At 35.2% G+C, this 21746-nt stretch overlaps 4 protein-coding genes across 5 annotated transcripts; 1 reads left to right on the top strand and 3 right to left on the bottom strand.

Moving 5' to 3' along the window:
- Positions 1–8572: 8572 nt before the first annotated feature.
- LOC124951304 (zinc finger protein 346-like) lies at positions 8573–16518 on the bottom strand. Its single transcript, XM_047499523.1, has 8 exons — positions 15976–16518; positions 12216–12698; positions 11474–11547; positions 11236–11382; positions 11026–11120; positions 10630–10937; positions 10459–10527; positions 8573–10388 (listed from the first exon to the last, which is right to left on the bottom strand). Exons 1-8 carry the CDS (start codon positions 16013–16015, stop codon positions 10234–10236), a joined length of 1371 nt encoding a protein of 456 aa, XP_047355479.1. The 5' UTR covers positions 16016–16518; the 3' UTR covers positions 8573–10233.
- Positions 15822–18220, top strand: LOC124951305 (UPF0415 protein C7orf25 homolog). The gene is made up of 4 exons (XM_047499524.1): positions 15822–15978; positions 16242–16640; positions 16728–17711; positions 17788–18220. The coding sequence occupies exons 2-4, from the start codon at positions 16485–16487 to the stop codon at positions 17872–17874; spliced, it is 1227 nt and encodes a 408-aa protein (XP_047355480.1). The 5' UTR covers positions 15822–15978; positions 16242–16484; the 3' UTR covers positions 17875–18220.
- LOC124951307 (tetratricopeptide repeat protein 12-like) lies at positions 17775–19080 on the bottom strand. Of its 2 annotated transcripts, none has more exons than XM_047499527.1 (4): positions 18948–19080; positions 18675–18872; positions 18215–18607; positions 17775–18113 (listed from the first exon to the last, which is right to left on the bottom strand). In XM_047499527.1, exons 1-4 carry the CDS (start codon positions 19078–19080, stop codon positions 18076–18078), a joined length of 762 nt encoding a protein of 253 aa, XP_047355483.1. In that variant the 3' UTR covers positions 17775–18075. The 2 variants fall into 2 exon arrangements, with proteins under 2 accessions (XP_047355483.1, XP_047355484.1); XM_047499528.1 differs by having other exon boundaries at positions 18675–18833.
- A 153-nt stretch (positions 19081–19233) lies between these two features.
- Positions 19234–21172, bottom strand: LOC124951306 (protein abrupt-like). Its single transcript, XM_047499526.1, has one exon. The coding sequence runs from the start codon at positions 20720–20722 to the stop codon at positions 19583–19585; it is 1140 nt and encodes a 379-aa protein (XP_047355482.1). The 5' UTR covers positions 20723–21172; the 3' UTR covers positions 19234–19582.
- Positions 21173–21746: the final 574 nt, after the last annotated feature.

Below are 21746 nucleotides of genomic sequence, written 5' to 3'. Positions count from 1 at the left end.
GAGATACAGAAAAATGAAATAAAATAAAATAAGGAAGAAAAACAAGAACGATGAGGAAAGGGAGGGAAGAAAAAAGCACCAGTGAAGTAAGAAGAGGAGAAGGAGGAGAAAGAAGAAAAGGAGGAGAAGAAGAAGAGAGAGAGGGGGCCTGGCTTAGTCGTGTCTACGGTGAGTTCGAAGGAACGGACGTACGAAACGTACGACGAAGCAAAGTCGTTTTCTCGGGCTCTGCCGCGAGGACAGGCGGTCGGGTTCGCGATTCGCGGAATGCCGCCCGAGCCGGCTGGCTCCGACGGGGCGCGCGGCCCGTAGAGAGGAGAAGAGGAGTTGAGAGGAGAGGAAAGGAGAGGAAAAAGAAAAGAGAGAGAAAGAGAGAGAGAGAGAGAGAGGAGTAGAACGAAGAGGAGGAGGTACAGGAGGACGCGGGATGTGGTGGCGCGCGGAGAGCAAAAGGACGAGTCGAGGAGAAAGGTTTCTCTCCGTCGTCGTCTTCTTCTTCTTCTTCTTCTTCTTCTTCCTTCTCTTCTTCTTCTTCTTCTTCTTCTTCTTCTTCTACTTCTTCTTCCTCTTCTTCTTTGCACTCGCTAAGGATTGGAAAAAACGCAACGAGTTCAGAGAGAGAACGCGGCACTAAGAAAGAACAACGGCAATGATAATGACGACGACGAGGACAACGATGACGATGAGAATAACGAGGATGACGATAACGATGACGATGACGACGATGACAACGAGTCACAAGATTGCTTTGTAGCGATGCTGTTGAACGGAAAAGCGCTCTTGCGGACGAAGCCGAGCGCCATTTTAACTCGCGGCACTCGCGGTTAACGCGAGAGAAATGGGGGGAGGGAAGGAGGGCGAAGAGGTGGGTGGCAGGAGCAGTGAGGAGTTTGGGGATGAAGAAGGAGATAAAGATAGAGGTAGATAGAGATAGAAAGGTGGACACGCGCGTGAGATCGGCACCCTTCTAAAATCGCGCACTTGGATCTTCACCTTCGTTCACTTTTAACACTTGGTCATCACGGTTTCACCCGAAAAGGACGCTTAGAGAATAAGCCGCCGTGATCCGACGAAAACCTTCTTCGTTCTTCGATTCTTCGTTTTCTCCTTTCTATTACATCTCTTATTGTACTTTTCTCTCTCTCTTTCTCTCTACATATATATATATATATATATATATATGAAGAAACGACCTTTCTCGGCACGATACTCGGTTCGTTTCTTCGCGAATTAAATCGTTGTCTATATACTTATTTCTTTTCTTTCTTTTTCTTCCGTGTCGTCTCTATGTTTTGACTTGTCTCTGGAATTCCCCTCTCTCTTTCTCTCTCTCTCTCTCTCTCTCTCTCTCTCCCTCTTTGTATTTAACGAGAATAATAACTCGATGGTGGTAGTCCGAGAGAATCGCAAACAGTCTATGTGTGTGTGCGTGTGTGTGTGTATATATATATATGTCCCTATGCATATATGTATCTACATATATATATATATATAAAATACGTTCTCTGCGCGATCACCGAGAGACACGTCCGTCGTGCGCAGCGAGAGAACACGAACTGAAGCGCCGAGTAAAGCCGAACCGAGACGAACTCGTGCGACAGCGACGGTGGTAGCGGCGGCCGACGACGGCGACGGCGGAACCGAACGAACGAATGCACCACCAGCCGAATGTAGCACCGAAGCAATGTAGCGCCGAACGAAGAGGTCGCCCGGCTGCTATCCGCCGTACCGCTATTCGGCCATCTTACGCTAGCGCCGCCACCCGGGCTGCACCCTCTCTTCCCACTCGTCCACCATTTTCCTATAGTTCTCTCTTTCTCTCTCACTTTTTCTCTCTCTCTTTCTCATACACTCCCTATACCTATCCCTACTTCTTCACCTCTTCTCCTTCTCTTCTACAGAAAGATCGTTCGTTCAGCCGCGCTCTTCTCTGATCGCACACGATGCGTCTATCCGACAAATGCCGACGACGATTTTTCCTCAATCCTCGGTGATTATAATTTATATTTTTCATTAGTTTTATCGTCTGGAAAAAAAAAAAATTTTATTGTTATTCCTACATTTAAAAGATTTTCCTCTTTCTTTTTCACAATCTTTTCTCTATTTTCGATAAACGATCTTCTCCTCGTCCAAACTCGTGCCGCGAGTTCATTGATTTTTTGAGCTCGTCAAGTATAAGTCGCGCGCATGCGCGCCACCGCGCACCGGCGTGACATCGTTCTCTCTCTTTCTTTCTCGCTCTCTCTCTCTCTCTCTCTCTCTCTCTCTCTCTTTCTCTCTCACTATCTCTTTCTTTATCTTTATCTCTCTTTCTCTCTATATCTATCTACCTTGTTCTCTCTCTCTCTCTCTCTCTCTCTCTCTCTCTCCTGCTCTCTCTTTCTCTTTCTCTTGATTCTACCGACGAACCTATCGGACTTGAATTCCTGGTGACTTTCGCCCGCGGCGTGCCGTTCTTACGAAGAACAACTCTCTCTCTCTCTCTCTCTCTCCTTTCTCTCTGTTTTTTGCTGTCTATATCTAACGATTATTTTTTTAAATCTACGACGATATAGCCTACCTATAAATTGCTACCGATCGAAGACTATATTTCTTTTAATTAAAGTCTTAACTTTATGCACTAGTTGTTAGTAAACTTCACAATTTTTATAAAAACTCAATGGAAAAATGTTTACGATTTTGTTAATAATTTTACTGTTGCACATTATGAATAGTTTCGATCTTCGTTAACAATTTATGTAATTAATTAAAAATAACGAAAAATATATTGTGACGTGATACGTAATCAAAATTGCTTCTATGCGAAAAAAAAAAGAAAAGAAGAAATTTTTATCGATGTGACAGATGATTTTCCAACGACGATCGCAACCCCCTTCATTGTTTTAACGAAACGATAGTCGATCAAATTGATCGATAAACCGTCGCGACAGAACGCTTTTATCACGTTAATCGTATTAATTGAAAAATGAAACGTAATGAAATTATTTATTTTTCCTTTCTTTTTTTTTTTTTTTCTTTTTACGCTAAAGATATAATTTCGATAACGATACATATTTTCGATCGTTTCGTAACATTAAATAAAGATTTTACGAGCGATATAAAATATTTAAAACAAATGGAGTCGCGCCATTTCGTTCGATCGTTTCGTTACAACTCATAAATATCCATTAACTTAGCGTATTTAAAGGTTAATGCGATGAAACGTATTAAATAAGTTATTTTACAGTTTTCATAAAGGTTCGATCAAACCAACAGAGAGATCGTGTCTCACGTACTATGTACTAGACAAGCGTACAGCGAATACTCGACAAGTCAACGAACCTTTTGGAAAAGTCGATAATATTTTTATCGAATTTGTTTAAAATATTATATTACATTTTCGAAAGTCCGGAAAATTTTGTTAAGTAAATTTGTTAATCTTTACGCAAATTACACGCACACATCATCGCCATGAAATCGGATTATGATTATTAAGTGACTAGTGGACAAGCAGAAGTTGAGAAGAGATAAGCTACGATAAGCTATCATTTTTCCGATCGACTCGGTTTCGATATAAATTGCGAAAGGAAGATGCTCTTCCTCTTTCGAACGGTTCATTTGTATATTTTACAAGATACCTGCAGGTATGTAAGATCATCGATATTTAAAGTAAATAACTTAATTTATAAAGCGCAAAATATTTCGAAATTATGAAACGTTTTGCAAATAATTAAAATGACGATATATAAAGCAAACTAATTTGTCAATTTTATAAAAGAATTATATTTGATAGATGGATTATAAATGATTTAAAGCAAAATATATTGATGTACATACACGGCTACGTGAATGAATTATGTTACCATCTTGCGTCCACGCGTCCAATTTTCCTTTAATTTCCTTTTCTCGCCTAAAGATCGTATCTTCCCACATTCACATTTATGGCGGATGATCTTTATAAACATTGGAATGTTCATGGACGAGGATGGATCCCGTGGAACACACGCGTCGCTACTTTCTCTTTCGAATACATTAAAAGACATACCGAGTTTTGTATCACGATATAAGTACGCCCGTATGCAATAAACGGCATTTCGTTTCTCAAGTATTAAAAGAAACAAACCTTTATCCAACCCATGTATACTTACCTCATACAAATTGTGATATTCATTTTCACTGAAAAGAAGTATAAAAAAAAAAAAAAAAAAAAAAAAGAAAAAAGCAATAGAAAAGAAAGCATAAAAGAAAAAAAGAAAGAGAAAAAAAAGAACGTCAACGTTCGAACTGCGCGCCCTTTGACGATATTCATCACGCGAGTCAAACGAAGATAAAATCTTTTGAGGAACATTGAGGGGAAAAAAAATGCAGAATTTCTTAAATTTAACGTAAGTTAAAGATGATCGCAGTAACATTACTCCTGCGATCTCCGAGGCTCATTACCGATACATTGGCTCGTCCTCAGCGGAAACAATAAATTTAGTAAGTAATTGGAACGGTTAGGTCGGAAAAATCATGGATGATGCGACTAATCGCTATCGTGGGGTTGTATAAATAGAAGATGAAACTGGTCGTTGAGTGATTAGTTGTTAGAAAATAAGGTGTCTTTCGAGATCTTTTCTATCTCTCTCTATCTTTCTCTTTCTTTCACTCACTCACTCACTCACTCACTCATTCGTTCACTCTCAGCTTACGGAGAGGAGGTAATCGGCCGAGTCGTGCGATCGAGATTCTCCTCCGGCGTCTCCCGGCAACTCTTTTACTCTTTCACTCTTAATCTCTCTCTCTCTCTCTCTCTCTCTTCTTCCTTCGCACGCCGACACGGCACCGTCGCGTCGGACGGCTATTTCCGCATGACATCACACCGCCCGCATTTAGGAGCAGCACGATTTTTTCTTTTCTCGTCAGTCTACATTGGTGGCCCCGTAGAGACCTGCAAGGTCAGCCTCTCTGTCTTTCTCTCTCTCTCTCTCTTTTCCACCCATGACTTCGAAATGCGTCTCCTCTCGATCGCTTTTTATTCTCTCTGATCTTCCTTCTCTTCCGTACCCCTAGCCGAGTCAAGTGGAATCAGTACCATTGATAAAAACTCTTTCCTTCCGTTGCGGTATTTCTAAAGGATTGAGAGAAACGGCGAGTAATTTCGAGAATTCGATTTCTTTCCTTCTCCGTTTTCAAAATTTTTATCGACGAAAAAGTTGAAGAAGAAGAAGAAAAAGAATTTTTACGGAAATCGATATCATTCTAGATGGAATATTGACATTTAATAATACTTAATAATTCCCGTTTTTCTCTGTCTCTCTATCTTTTTCTTTCCTTTCTTTCTTTCCTTTCTTTCTTTCTCTCTCTCTCTCTCTCTCTTTCTATACAGAGTATGTAAGTATATATAAATATGCTTATATATATATATACATAAATAGGCATATATATATATATATATATATATATATATCTATATGGATGATACATATACATATATAGAAATATGTACTCTGCTATTTTTTTCAACATTTAAAATTTTTGGGAGGTCCAAAATGAATCGAAATTCCATTAGCAAACGTACTCCCTCCTACCCTTTCGATGTATAGTATGTGTAATTAGGTTTCGTCGATTACGAAGGGAGGAGTTATTACGAGCATAAGTATTTCTTGTACAACATACGTTTAGCCCTACCACGATGCAGGTAAAACGTATATATCTGCATACATATTGCCACTTTTCTTGTAGCCATGTAACTTTGTATGAGATATATATGTTAGTACGTACCTTATTCCTCGCTTCAATTTGATCGTTCGCCAAGATAAAGTATAGTCTTTTTGTTCGAATAATTGAAGTACCTACTTTAGATTAGTCGTGTGGTAAGGACAATGTTTGAAGGGTCGAACGAAAAAAAAAAAAAAAGAAAAAAGAATTACAGAATGTCATTCCATTCGGGTGGGAATTAAAGGATCAAAGGAAAGAAAGAAAAGGCACGTGTATATTCAAATACTTATGTGTTCCGTGTATCTGCTGTGCTATGTACGCATGTATGTATGTATATATGTGTCTGTATATAGGCTCGTATATACGAGATAATATTTCCGCTCGGCGTGGCTTAAAACTAAACAGTCCGTGTTTTTTCGGGAAGTCTTCACAAAAACGGCGACAATATCAGACGAAATCAAGAGAAGGATTTTTTACTTCTCTCTCTCTCTCTCTCTCTCTCTCTCTCTCTCTCTCTCTATTTCTCTATTTCTCTCTACCTTCGCTCGTTCTCTTGTTGAGATGAGGCGTAAAAAACTTTATTAATACCGAAATTGTCCAGGAAACTTCCGCAATTAGCTGGCTCGCAGAACACGAGGGCTTACGCGGTTTCTCTCTCTCTCTCTCTCTCTCTCGCTCTCTCTCTCTTTCTTTTGTTCGTTGATACAACCGGCCGAGCTAATCTCATCTTCGGCACGTCGATTCGCTCTAATCGAGAAATAATTGTACGAATTTGTCGAGAGTACTGCTCGTCGGCGTATAAAAAGAAAAAAAAAAAGAAGAAGAAAGAAAAAGAAAAAAGAAATGAAGAAAAGAAAAAAGAAAAACAAACCCGTTGTGTGCTGCTATTTCGAACGAACTTTGTCTTTTCTGTTCTATCTCTCTATCTTCCTTTCTCTCTCTCTCTCTCTCTCTCTCTCTCTCTCTCTCTCTCTCTCTCTCTCATCAGGACAATGGAATTCACGAGACAAAAGAGGCCGCTGCCGCTGTTCGTTCCCCCGTTTTATACCCGTTTATAACGTTCCCGCGCTAACTCGGTTAGTCGTTTGTTAGCGAAATTAGAAGCGAGTGCTCGCGCGCTCTCTCGCTCGCGTTCGCGAACGACCAAACGAAAACCATAATGATTCGTTTGAGCTTGTGAGTACCTATTTTAGTGACTTCTGCTTGAGCTCGTTTTGATTCCACAATACGATTTCTCTCTCTCTCTCTCTCTCTCTCTCTCTCTCTCTCTCTTTTTTCTTTATTTCTTTTCTCTTCATTGCTAGTTTTATATCTAGTCGTATACGAATCCATTAAAAGGTTCGCTCTTTCTAATTTTCTTTATTAAATAATTTCTCGAATATGTATAATATGTAAATCCGTGGTAATATTAATTGTCAAAGAATTAAAAATTGATCCATCGATTATTGAGTTATATAAATATATATATAAAAAAAAAAAAAAAAAAAAAAAAAAAAATGAAACATTAAAAAGTCTAATCATCACTCGTTTTAATTTTCTTTTTTTAAAAAATTATTATATCTCAAATATTATATAATTAATAATGGATGTCTGAAACTACAGACAAATCTTGAAACTACGAAGTATTAAAATAACAATAATTAAAAAACGTCTTTTTTTTATAAACGTCATACTTTAAAAACAGGATCATGAACATGATCGCGGGAAATGTATCATTCGAAAAATTCTCTTCTAATCGATTAAAAACGGATGCTCTTAAACGTTTCCGGGTACCATTCGATGAAAAACGAAAGAAAAAACAAGATCATTGGATTAAACGGTAAATCGATAATCATTATTAGTCCACAAATCGGAACCAATCGCTCGTCGGTAACGCGTATCCAGAACAAGTTAAAGTGTATACGTAGATCGCATATATTGATCATGAACCAGATTTTCTTAATAGAATACTTAAGTAAATGCCAAAGAAGAAGATCTTCTTTACGATGATCCTTTTGGATGCACGGACTTCAGAATGTTTTTTGTGATTTTTGTAAGAAACGATCAAGAGAAACCTTGGATATGGGTTCATCATTGTAAAGTAGAAAGAGAGGGAAAGAGAGGGAGAGAGAGAGATAGGAGAGAGGGGGGGGGGGAAGGAGGAGAGAGGAATCGATCGATTGATTTTTTCGTCACGGCATCGTCTTCTCGCAGGTGGAAACGAGTCGAGTAGCAGCCTCCTCAAAATCTCCATCCTTTCCTTTTCCCTCTTCCTCCTCCTCCTCCTCCTCCTGATCTTACTCTTGAGAAATTCTCTCCAGTCATTGACTACGAATTCCACCGATATTCGAAGCGAACCTTGCCGCTCCGATTAATGGCTTTTTACGCGCATTACTATCCACCGCGTGACAGATTGAGAGCAATCTTTTTTGTTGAGTTGCCTCTCTGTTTCTTTCTCTTTCTCTTTATCTATCTATCTATCTATCTTGCTCATTCTTTCTAGACGTTCCCGAATTAACATCGTCTTGGTTACGCATACGAGACGTCGATTTCATCGCGGAAACGTAATCAATGTGGGTCTTTAATTAATATCTTCTCATTTCTCTCACTTTTTGTCTTGTCCGATATAAGACATTAAAATAGGGGGGAGGGGGTGGGGGAAGAAAATCGTCGTAAAACGTTTTACATTTATTCGCGTGTTTTCCATCCCGCCGTCTCGTTCGTAGAATTCTACGACCATAAGCATCCTATGCTTATACATATTCGTGACCTTTTTATGTATTCCACAATAATTTACGCCCAAAGATCGCTGAGAAACGATGATGTAGATGATATTGGTATTGGTGACTCGAATACAAAACAACGACTTTCTCTCGACGATAGTTTTCTTTTTCTTTTTTCATTTTTTTTATTTTCTCTCTCTCTCTCTCTCTCTCTCTCTCTTCTATTCCTCTTTTGAAAGGAGTTCTCTTAAATCTCAAAGCTACAATGTAACGCAACGCGGTCTCATACTCTTAGGCTTCATAAAGCATCGGGTCAGAAAACAAAACGTGGAAGAAAGAGTGGCACCCCTGGATACTGGCTCGCGGTAGACGAGAAGATGGAAAAGGGATTTTTTGTAGATGTCGTGGACAGACAAACAGAGAGAGAAAGAGAGAAGATAGAGTGGGAGGATGAAGAAGGGAATAAAAAGAAGAAAACACGCTAAACGTGGAACCAGGGAGGTCATAAAAATCCGAAGCGCAGGTATAAAGCAACAATCTACAAGTTCGTGCGAGAACGATCCTAATCTCTCTTTCTATCTTTCTTTTAGTCGCTCAAGGAAGAGTAAGAGAGCCAAAGGCGGAAAAACAAAAAATAAACTCCGAAAGAAAATAACCCCTTGCTTCGCCAAATTGCCAAGCGAATTCTTTTGAATTCGTTTAGAAAAATCGACGCTTGTACCGACCAGGACGAATAGAAAAAAAAAAAGAAGAAAAAGATGCAGAAGAAGCAGAAGCAGAAGAAGAAGAAGAAAAAGTAAGAAAAGCGACTTTGGGAAGAAATGTCGAGACGATCTTCGCTGTATCGTTTCACTCCGAATATATCCAGGAATCGCGCGAGTCGAGCTTTTATTCGTCGTAAATTTACCTGCTCGTAAATTCGGTTCTGATTCGTCGTGTCTGACACAGTAGTATTCTCTATTTATGTTTACCGGTCTTTCGATCATATATTCATCGTACGGAAGTGACGGTAAAAAAGATACTGGTAAACGGTTGATACGTCATAAGCGTTACCTTAGCAGGTAATTAATAGACCCGAGAGGTTTCGATGTTAGGCTCGTTTGCTAGCGGTCATAAATTCTCTACGGAAGGTAGAGGAACGAGCGACGCATAAATTTCACGTATAGGCCATGACACGGTACGCTTGGGAGAACGAGGCGCGTAACGCGACGGATGGCTTACGACGATTCGATTTCGCGAATCCTCTTGAACGCGAGAATGAGAATACATTTTACTCGAACCGCGCGTTAATAGTTTCGTAATCGAATAAATACTGATAAACGATGATGATCGTTTGCAAACGACTTCCGAGAGAAATTGTAACTAACTCTGTCGGCTCGACTAAGTATCCGCTCGAGTTAGCGCGAATTTAATTTAAAGTTAATCGGTATTTCATTTAAAATATGGAACCCCCTTCGTACCACCCCACCCGTCCGACATAACGTACTTAATTTTCTCATCATCGGCCTAGACGACGGCAAACGACTGTCTTTAGTTTAATTCCTAATATCCGCACAGACATTATCACCGACGTATACGAAGATTCGCCACGAACATTTAATTAAGATAGAAAAAAAAAAAAAGAAAAAAGAAAAAACGATCGTAAAATTTCGCTTTTTAACGCATTCTCTTCTTTTACGTCCAGACGTCAAAAGTTTATTATTATGTTCGTTTTGCACGTTAAAAAGAAGATCGATGACGCACATCGAACTTCTTCGATATAACGATTGTCGATATCTGTCGAAATAAAAATCAAACATAAACGGAAAAATACGGTCTAAACGAAGAAATAACGATTACGCTCTACGTTAATTTATTTCTTCTTGAATCTTGCTTTCTTCGATATCACCGCGGCATTCAATGGCGATTTGGGATTCGATTGGTTTTTGTGCTTCTTACTCTCGACGTGCTGAGCGAACGTGCTCTCTGAGTTCAACGACAGATTACACGGTGCGCAATAATATTGACCTGGAAGAATAAAGAGTGTTAATTTTTCAAGACTTTCTTTGAGATAACTTAACAGGATAATTATACTTACCCGAGGGCGTTCTGTAAATGGAATAATCTATGGGACCTGACGAACTCGAAGCGTTTTCATTTTCAGAAACTAAAAGGAAAAAGAACAAGGGAAATAAATGTACGTGCTTTCTTTCGATATTATGAACGAAAGGAAAAAAAAAAAATGCAAAATGAAAGAAATGCCTCGTACGTAGTTCAGGAATGGGTAATCCGTTGAGTCTAAGCATTCTCATGTGTCTGGCACCACGCTTATGTGTTTCTAGTTGATCCTGGCGATTCGCGGAGACACCACAGAGATCACATCGAAGCGGAGTGGGATATGCTGGGGGTGTGTAAATGGGAGTCGTGGTTCCTTGCGGTGACACCATGATGTTACCGTCAGATACCACGGCTGATGTTCCTGGCACTTGCACGTCCTGTTGAAAAGCCATGCCTATTCCATATCGACCAGTCGAGTCTATGTGGTTGTACTGATTTTGATTCTGCGACTTTTTCGGCCTGTAACGTTCAATATCGTAATGATCGAACTCGGCCAAACTTCTTGTATGATAAGGATCGATCGAAACGAGTCAGGACATTTCGATACCTCGAACGAGGACCGCCGTGGGCTGCTCTTATATGTTTCTTCCCGGCGTAATGTTGTGACGCTTCGATTTGCGACGAAAACCAGGTTTTACAAATCTGAAATTAAAATTATTTCAAATTTTGATATTACAATCGGTATCATTTCAATCAATTTTTTTATTATTTCCAAGGGGATTTGTAAAGGAACAAAAAAAAAAAAGAAAAAGCTTACGTCGCACCGATTTTGCCAATCGGTCGTACTACTGACTTGGCCGTCTTCCGACTTCTGTTTTTTCACGCTTTGATTCAAAAACATGGAAACCTTCTTCTGATGAGGCTTACCGTCGTAATGCAATTTCGCTTGCAGGGTAGAGTTCATCTGAAAACGTCCTATCGTTTTTATTCGTCCGACTGCCCTCATTGAGCCGCGGATCAAATTTCACGGAAGTTAACAGATAAAGAAATCTTACCACCGCGTTGCAGAGATCGCACTTGAGCGGCTTCATCAGCGCTGACAACTCCCTCTGGGCACTAGCAACTTTTTCTGAGAGAGCGAGAAACAAATAAACAAACAAAGCATAAAGTAAACATTTGTTTCTCGGTGGAATGATTCGTGCAGGTAAGTTTGTAAAAAAAGAAAAAAATAGAAAATAGAAAAAAAAAAAAAAAAAAAAAAAGAAACAAGCGTAAGGCCGTTTTCACGCGAACATTTTTATGATAATACAAAATATACTATCGTTTTTATCAGAAAAACTTTGGTTTGATTTCAGTATATATATATATATATATATATATATATATATCGATTGCAATGTTTCTATTCGAAAATGTATCCGCAATAGGCGGCATCTAGTCAACCAGATAAATATAATATCAAAAAATCTACTCCAATTTTTTTCTATGTGCAAAAGATCAGTTGATAATAACCTGCATTGACATGTATGATACTTATTCGTCGTGGATCAAAATATAATCTGATAGATTCGAATGAATTTTCACAAATTCGACAAGCATGAATCCTCTTGCGATAATCAAACGTCGTTATTATTCGTACGACATAAATATTTATTTTATATATTGCAATATATAAATATCTTATAGATACAAATGCAACAGATGTGCGATGTGTGAATTCGTTTAATTTGTCAATTGATCAAATCTTCCATAAAAACTGTCTAATAATAATAATAATGGAAAAAATTAATCAATCACCTGCATCTTGGGCAGGATCGATGAACTCGTTCTTACGCTTATAATACTTATTCTTCGGTTTTGATGATGGCTGGACCGCCGATACTTGAACGACCGTATTAGCAGCTGGTCCAGCTTTGTACGACGTATCGTACCATTGCGCATACATATCTGCCGAGGTATCAGCCTCCGTAGAAATCCACCATGGTATAGGCTGTTGTGTCGGTGTTTGCGGTTGCATCGTAGGGTGCAGAATATACGGAGTTGGCACCGCTAAATTTGGAAGAGCCGTTTGTATCGTATTCGGATTTGTCGCTGTCGAGCTCGTTATCGTTTCCGTTGTAGCTGTTGTTAACGTCGTTGTCGTTATCGTTGTTTCTACTATTGGTTTTTGTTGTTCCCGATGTTGTTGATTTTGTATACCACTAGTCGTCGACACGGCGTTTGTCGATGAAGTTATAGGAGGTGGGGGTGGTGGGGGTGGAGGTAAGAAGCATTCTAATCCTAATTGTAACAGAACAATCATATTGGTTATTATTTTCAATTGTATTCTTGATCTCTTCTTGTTCGTACGATATTATATTGTGATCTTAACTAAACTACTGTATTTTCATTTAATACATCTATGATGTATTTATAAATAAATAAATAAATTCGTTTTAGATATTATATTTATCGAATGATCTTCATTTTACTTTGACTTTAAAAGGTTTCGCGTTGATTTAACTGTCGAATCTGTCGAATGAAAAATCATTTCGTAGTAATATTTAAATTATAAATAATTCTTTTTTCTTTTTCTATTTTCTAGCGACTAATTGTAAGTTTAAATACTCGAACAAGCAGATTAATACAATAAATTTCAATAATTCGAGTAGCAAATCGAAGTGATTCAAGACGTTGCAAATATACTTAGATCAAATACGATGCAACGCAATAGTAGGATGCATGTAGAGGTATTTACCGTAAGTAAATTGCAGTGAAAGGTTAATATTATTCTTCATTTTGAAAATGTTTCATAGATTCGATCATACGCGATACTTGCATGACGAGAACGAAGTCTGTATTAAAATAAACGTAAGTTTCATTCAAAAATTAATTTTATTTTTTCATTTATTGTACTAAGATCTTTTATTGAATTCTATAACGTTACTAACGAATTTGCACCGTTTTAACTTGACTTTATCGATATTAACAATAATAATATTAATAATAATAATAATAATAATAATAATAATAATAATAATAATAATAATAATAATAATAATATTTCGATAAACTTCCTTTTATAATCTTACTATGAGATTAATAAAAATAATCGTTGACGGCAATAGCATTGATGGCATCGATACTATTGTATACGTTTCCCTTCAAAAGTGAAACCGTGAGATAGGCAAAACCATTTCTTTGTTTTTTTATTTTTTTGTTTCAAATATGTATCTCGTTTCCCTTTAACACAATAAAATCAATAAAATATACGCATTCAGGATAGACACTCGAAATATTGCGAGAATATATCTAATTATAATTTGTAACATTGCAAAGATATATTATCTACGGAAATTTTATATGTTGTTAAGCTACTATCAGCCTTACAATGTGCGTGTTTCCATGACGTAAACTTCTCTGTTCTTTTTTTTCTACTTTTTCTTGTTTTTTTATTCTCGTTCAGAATAGAACGACTGATACGGAAAATGTCCTTGAAAAATATCTTTTCATGAAACAAATTACTATGACACGGTTGATTCGATGTGATAAATGATATTCGTGTTTCGAAATAATCGCTGTTTGGTAGTACGTACTAACGCACTGGCTCGAAAGCCATATTTTGAACAAACTGCGGGGACAAATGCACGTTCAGTGGTATATATGTACATACATATATTTTCTATATGTGTATACGCACACATCCGCGTACATATACAAATATGAATATGTACATACGTTAGGCAAAGAACAGCCGCCATTAGTTCTATTCTCTAATGTTCCCAAATTGTACTTACCTTTTGTATATATGTATGTATGTGCTGTCTGTATGTGTATATGCGCGCGCGTGCGTGCTCGTATGTGTACGTGTATGTGTATAGGTACGTTGTCAAAGCACCTTTGTCAACCACATGTTTTGTAGTCTATGATCTAGCCAACTGCTTTTGAAATCGCTTTGCGATCTGCTTTCCTATATTCAAAATAAGAATTTGTTTATTTCACGTGAATGCTTTTGTAGTGTTATTCGTACACGATTTTCTACACCCGCAGCTTTGAAATACATATTACGTTATTCTAATATGCTCTAACGTTCCTTTAGAAACAATTAACTCTTGAAGTAATGATATTCAAAAAAATTGAAATGATAAAGTTAACGAATATATTAATGATAATGATAAAATGAAATAAATTATTATTATTATTATTGTTATTCTTATTGTTATTATTATTATTATTATTATTATTATTATTATTATTATTATTATTATTATTATTATTTTACAGTGAACGTATATAATGTTCAATATCGTATAGAAATATTTAAATGAATAATAATAGATGTGCTAATTAGAGCAAATCTATAATCTATTATCAATTTTTTAACGAACAACCGAATCGTACGATTATAGATGAATTATGATATGTATTATAAAATAAATAATACTTCACTATGATTTCGATTGTGTTACGGATTCTACGAATATAAAGAAAAGAAAAAATAAAAGAAGAAATGTTATTGATCGTGAAAGTGTTAAAAAAAAATCCGTACGAAAAACGAACGATTATAATGAATAAATTTTCGCATTAAAAACAAAAAAAGAAAAATGAAGGATTATGTATACAAATTTTTTTTTTTTTTTTTTTTTTTTTTTTTTTTTTTTTTTTTTTTTTTTTTTTTTTTTCATAAAAAATAATCATAGAACCGCAATTTCAAATTTATTGCTGCCAAAAAAAAAGTTCGATTTTCTTTTGAAGAAACGTTGGTATAATAGAAAACTGATATCCATAAATTTAGCGTAATTATATTACGAAGGATTTTGTTTTTCTATAAGTAAAACAAGCAATAATGGCGCGCGCGCGTACTCATCTTGTACGTCTTCGAAAATTAATTGAAATATATGATAATTCACTGCACGTCGTACATATATACATATTCTAGTAGTATCTAATATAGCTCATATCAAATATCTTCTTAGGTAAATAAAGATACTCATAAAGCGATTAGAAATGAATTTACAACAATGTTATATTAGCAAGTCATGTGCTTTCAACTGATTCGTAGAATTATGGCAGCCGGTTATGGAAACGTGGGAAATATTTGAATGAGTAATATTTATAAATTTTACTCATTTTTTTTTCTTGATAGTCGTGCGTTACTAATAAAATCTATAGTAAATGAAAAAAATTAATAAAAGTAAATTCGTTGATCGAATGATTAAGGCTTGTGTATATATTAAAATAATAATTATATTTTTATCGGTTTAAGAAACAACTCTCTTTTTCGTTTCGTTAATGTGTTTTTATCGATGCACTTTACCTACACGAAATTACTTACTAAGAAAGGAACTAAGTAGTACTTATGTACGAATCCTATTCGTTCAAAGATCGAACGACCCCTACAAATTATAATAGCGCTAGTTCTATCTTTCTCCGACGATCATAATATGTATCATTAACCTCGAATATTTGTTGACACTAACGAAGTAAGGATAGAGGAAAGGTGTAAGAAAGACGTCGCATGAATAAAGTGAAATATTAAGTGCCATTCTAAATAAATAAATTGAGAATAAAAACTCACCGGGTACTTCTGGATTCTTTATTATCTTCGCGCTAGACATTTTGCGAGCCCCAATATCGATGCGGTTTCTATTTTTGTCGAAGGAAGCTTGACAGCGCTACTCTGCGTTTATTTTGATATATATGTATATATACACACACACATACACGCACACACGTACACATACACACCCATATATGTAGAAATGTATCGATAAGATTTTTTTTTTATTTCACTCATGAGATTTACTTTTCAAGTACATGTCATTTTGCACCATGAATTTTTAGAGGGAATTCTTTATCGTGACGAGTCCATAGATTGACACACCGGACTATGATCGTCTATAGGAATGAAAAATTTGTGAGGTTAGATGATTTTGACAAGCGACCTGACGACATTGCGCGATATTGACCTGCGGTCCAAGATGGCCACCGATACTACGCTCGTCGACCGTGAACTATCGTATTTTCAAAGAATTCCGGTTATTAATCAAATATTCGATGTACGCTGGAGCCTCGCTCTTACGATAGATGCCGATGGAAGAGAAGATCGAACTCTTAAAATGTCTAAAGGAAAAAATTCGCAACGGGGAAGATATGATAGATCGACTGAAGATTATGGAGGAGGTTAATGGGGTTGATAAACTTATGCGGAAGATACAGCAAGAGATAAGATTCTTAAAAAAGGTATTTTTTTAATACGTCTTCAAAGTTCTAACTTTTTAAATAATTTGCTACATTCTTATGTCATGATTGTTTTGTATTTTTATAAAGGTACAATCTACAGGAAATGTAAAAAAAGAACATCTACTAAGTACAAATTTGATTCACCTTGATGCAATGGTGATGCGTCTATTTAACTCCAAAGAACCAATCAGCGTAATGAAGCCTTTTAAATACGAAAGATCAAGATTGGAGGTAGACATTGTCTGTATAAGTGGAGGATCTTGGGTTAAAGTTATTGCTAGAAATGCCAGAGCTCTTACTTTGATTTCGCTTGGCAATGGTGAATATGGTCAAAAATCTGTCTTAGATCAAGCAGAATCCTATTTGCAATGTGCCAAGCACCATCCACACTTATACAAGTCACCGGAAATTGTATTTTACTTTGCATACGGCATAGAAATAGTATTAGCAAAACGCTTGGAATCCATGGGTATTGTTGTGGAAGGTGATAGAATAAATAGTCATGAAAATGAAAGTAATGAGATAGAAACAGATGAAACTCTATTGGTTTCCCATCTTAATGGAGAGACACAAACTGAAGAATTCAAAGAAAACCCTGTTCTTGATATGGTAAATTTAAGTCCAGCAACAATTACAGAGGAAATTCAAATTTTGAATTTAGATGTTTCAACGTTACTGGCATATGTTTCTAATATGACAAATGGATTTGATCATTTTATATACAGGGAACCATTATTAACGCAACAAGCTGAAATGGAAAGAAAAAGACCTGTTAAACCTATATTAGATAAATTATTTAAAGGAAAAACCTTTGTTATTTGTCGAACTGCTTATGACAACTTTATGAATATCATAGATGTAATTGGTGGTCCTAAAGAGACATTAAGAGCACACGAGTTATTAAAACGAGTGAAAATTGTAGATGATGTACAAACAGGCAGGATTATAGAACAATTAAGTCTAGGTGGAAAAATTAAGGATAGATCGCGATTAGTTTTCGCAAGTGGCGAAAGTATGAAAAGTATTACTGTTTCTGCAAATGAAGGTTTCGTTAGAGCAGCACGAATGCAGGTATTAGATTTGTATATTATTATTTGAACTTAAAATATTTGTAATACTTTTAATCAATGATATTATATTATTTCAGGGCATTGAGTGTACCGTCTTCTTACATGAACCAAGATCTCTCTCTGAAATCAAAGAACACTATGCTAAAGAAATCGATAAATTTTGATATTAATTATATATTTTTATTTATACCATAAAAACATAAAATATTGCATTAAATGTTCAGTTTTTTAATATTTATCAAAGTATTTTTTTTCTTTATTATATGATAAAATTTTGGAATTAGACAATGATTAATTATTACTGTTATACTTATTATAGAAAAAGGATTTAGATATGGTCTTGTATTTTAGACATCGTCGATCGTCTATTCATCGCCTATTGTATCTAAATCTTTTTCAAAATCTGCAATAATAAATAACATTTATATCCTGTAAAAATGTATAAATTTTCTGAAAAAAAAAAAAAAGATAAATAAAAAGTATTAATAATAAAGTAGATAATACCATCAATGAATTCTTGGAAATGTGGATTTTTTTCTCTTGCTAATTTAATGAACTCTTTGCATTTTCCTTCATTGTGAAGATTTTTATAACATTTAGCACTATTTAACAAAGCTTTCAAATTCGAATCGCTTACTTTCAAAGCCCATTCACAGTCATGTAAAGCTTTTTCAAATAATTTAAGATTCATGTATGACAAAGCTCTATTGTTCCAAAGAACAGTGGAGTCTTTACGTTGTTCTATTGCTTTGGTAAAATATGTCACAGCCTTTTCATAATCTCCTTCTTTAAATGCACCATTTCCAATCCTTTTTAACGTTTCTGCGCGTTCATTTCTTATCTTTCTATCTGCTGCTCGTTCATTAGCATCTTTTTCAATACTCTTCATGAATGCTTCTAATTATTTAAGACAAATATTGAATGATATAATGTATTATAATATTTATTTTATATGAACTATTACCTTGTCCCATTTTATTTGGATCAGATGTATTTTCATTTATGGAACATTTATTGATGATTGTACGATTAGTTTTAACTGTTAATTCTTCTAGTTCAGAAAATTCTTTCTGAATTTTTCCATTTAAAATTTTATCTGCCAATGTTTCACCAAGTTCTTGTTCTTTAGGATCAGAAGATAATAATTTTGATACAATTTTTTCTATAGTGTAAAAAGTTTAAAAGTTAAATAAAAATTTTGCCGAATTACATTAATTTCAAACTTATTATAACCTACCAATTTCAGTAACACGGTGCATAAAATTCTGAAACTCCTCTTCGGTAAGTTTATTAGTAGAACTTAAATTTTCTATTGCTTGTTCACGTTCAATTATGTGTTCATTATTATATTCAACTTCTTTTGAATCCATATTTTTAACTCACTTTATAATCATATATATATATATATATATATATATATATGTATATATATATATATACTATTAGTGCGATATATTATGGTTCAGCACAGAAACAGTTTCTATGGTAACACAACATTTCAGTAACTTTTCATTCTTAGAGATAATATTTTATATGAGGAATTTTAATTTATAAAATCTGTGATTAGAATACTTCTTATTATTTATATTAGAATTGGATATGATCATAAATTATAAATCAATAGTAAAGCTTAATAAAGATTTTGCTGGGGTAACAAAAGAAACAAACTACCATATGTATTGGTTTATTAGGAAGGGAGTAAGATAATGTAACAAAACAGCGACGAAGTGGAAATGTTAGTCCTTATTTATAATCACACAACGAGGATGAGTTTTTAACAAGATTTATCCCTCTAAAGAAATTTACAATCACAAGATTGTATTATCTAAAGAAGCATCACTCTCAATAGAACAAAATTCAATGCCCCGCATATTAACTGTTAGAGCCTTTCTTTGGTGGAAAATCTAGCATTCTACGTGTATTATAAGTCCGATCAACGTTCCACAAACGGAACGTTCGTTTAGGTGTTACAACATTCTCTGTATTTTCACTTTCAAGTTCTTCAATTTCAAGAGGATCCATATCTGCATTTTCTTCTAACTCTGATGAGACGTCTACCTCATCTTTTATAAAAACTGCACATTTCATAGAAGTACTATTATGGATAGTATCTATTGATTTCCTCCTGTCCAACGGCTCATCTCTTTTAGCATCAGATTTGGATGAGGAAGGTTTACCAGGAGTAATTTCCACTTCATCCATGATACATAATCTTTTTAATGGTAATTGTTTGTCCTTTGATATAGTAGATAAAATCTTTTGCCAGCTAATAACAGAATCATCAGATACTTTTCTTTTTGAAGTTACTGGTGTTTGTAAACCTTTGCTTGTACTTGGTATATCATTAATGTCTATTATATTAATGTTAGATCTATTACTTTCAAATCGTTGATTCGAAGCAGTAATGTTACCGTCCTCGTTTCTTTTGACATTATCCTGTGAAGTTTTAAGTGTACTACTATGAGAATGAGAGGAAGAAACAAATGTAGCAGACTGAGATGCATTCTTATTTTGAACTTTTGACCTGAAGTCAGAATTTGGACCGCTTTTATTAGAATTCCTGCTGTCTTCTATCTTAGAAGGGTTCATAGTAGCTGTTTTTTTAGGAACTTCTTGAGACGTATTGTAATGTTCTCCCGTTAAAATTGATCTCTGAATATGTCGCAAACCAGTAACTTCTAAGATTTCTGCTAACTTTAGCAACCTCCTAACCTCACTTTTAACTACCTTTATCTCTCCGCAATACATGAAATTGACAATAGTTTTAAGATCATCTGCCTCGATATCATGTAGTATGATCATTGGATGAGGATGATCGTTAGCAACGAGTAAACGTCGAAAGAAAGGACTTGAATTTGCTAATACCATCTTATGACACTTTAATATTGTTCCGTCTTTACACACCAAGGAAAGATCCACAAACTGTTGCTTCTCATAGCACGTATCTAAAGAAACTGCCAAGTGAGAGTGAAAACTGTGCCACTTTAAACTAAGCATTGTTTCCTCCTTCATTTTCTATAATTCGCTCAATTTTTTCGTTAATACTCAACGATTATTTCTGACGACTCGATTTGTCTATTCTTATGTCAATGCTCTACTACTCGCCATGACACGTGCCGCTGTCATCGCTCGCAGCTATGTTCTTTAGTGAAGTATGCGGATTTTCAAAATCGCTAATTTTAAAAGCGCGGCAATTTCGTAGAGATGCGTCCCTGAGGAAAGGAAATTTATTTTATAAAGGGAACAGCACATTTTCGATTTAATTCATACGTTGTGCCGATCTTTTTTATTCCGATAAGAGAAAGTATAAGAGAGAAAGAGAGAGATATATATAGAAAGATAGAGGAAATAATATTTTAAAAATACCATAGAATGTAATCGATTTCCGTCACAGTTAATGCTGGCGTTATCTACCGTGTAACAAGATAACTATGAACTAGCTTTAATTTTATCTCGGATTGCAACATTTTTCGCATGTGGCGCAGTTGATGCCATGTTACTACCTACGCTTATATAATATTTTTAATTTAACAATTGTAATAATTTTATTTTTTACAAAGTTAAAAATAAAAACGTTCGAAGATTTACTTCGACAAAATATCTGATTTTTTTTGTATTTAAAAATTCTATCAATCGAATCGACATCATCGAATATTCTCTATTATATTCAGTATTTATACGTTTCACGATGATTGATAAAGTTAGAATATTTCTCGTTAGAATATTTTGTCAAATACTAATACATATTCTCATAAATCCATGAAATACGTAATTGAGTACAACACAAAGTAATAAAATATATACTATACAAATATCAGTATCAAAAAACAGTCATTAATTAATCAATTTATCATAAAAAAGCAGAATAGAACAAAACGTTAGAAAAATTTCCTTAGAAACGTCAGACAAAACTTTGGATTATTTACAATGATCGACGAGTATTACGTTTAAAAATGGCGCCAAATTCTGAGGGCGCGCGTAACTACGAGAATCGATAATCGACGATGACTATCGATAATCGTCGATATCTCTTTCC

Source organism: Vespa velutina, chromosome 8 (genome assembly GCF_912470025.1).
Source record: "Vespa velutina chromosome 8, iVesVel2.1, whole genome shotgun sequence".
NCBI lineage: Eukaryota > Metazoa > Arthropoda > Insecta > Hymenoptera > Vespidae > Vespa > Vespa velutina.
Note: the sequence above shows the minus strand (reverse complement) of the source record. Positions and strands in the feature narration are given on the sequence as shown.

Coding starts and splice junctions, on each gene's coding strand:
- LOC124951304 (XM_047499523.1), bottom strand. CDS start 16,015: ATGTCTAGCGCGAAGATAATAAAGAATCCAGAAGTACCCG. Junction 12,699..15,975: donor AAAGAATCCAGAAGTACCCG/GTGAGTTTTTAT, acceptor TGTTACAATTAG/GATTAGAATGCTTCTTACCT. Junction 11,121..11,235: donor ATTGGCAAAATCGGTGCGAC/GTAAGCTTTTTC, acceptor TTTTAATTTCAG/ATTTGTAAAACCTGGTTTTC.
- LOC124951305 (XM_047499524.1), top strand. CDS start 16,485: ATGCCGATGGAAGAGAAGATCGAACTCTTAAAATGTCTAAAGGAAAAA. Junction 16,641..16,727: donor AGATAAGATTCTTAAAAAAG/GTATTTTTTTAA, acceptor ATTTTTATAAAG/GTACAATCTACAGGAAATGT. Junction 17,712..17,787: donor TTAGAGCAGCACGAATGCAG/GTATTAGATTTG, acceptor ATATTATTTCAG/GGCATTGAGTGTACCGTCTT.
- LOC124951307 (XM_047499527.1), bottom strand. CDS start 19,080: ATGGATTCAAAAGAAGTTGAATATAATAATGAACACATAATTGAACGT. Junction 18,608..18,674: donor TCCAAATAAAATGGGACAAG/GTAATAGTTCAT, acceptor TTAAATAATTAG/AAGCATTCATGAAGAGTATT. Junction 18,114..18,214: donor TTTCCAAGAATTCATTGATG/GTATTATCTACT, acceptor TTATTATTGCAG/ATTTTGAAAAAGATTTAGAT.
- LOC124951306 (XM_047499526.1), bottom strand. CDS start 20,722: ATGAAGGAGGAAACAATGCTTAGTTTAAAGTGGCACAGTTTTCACTCT.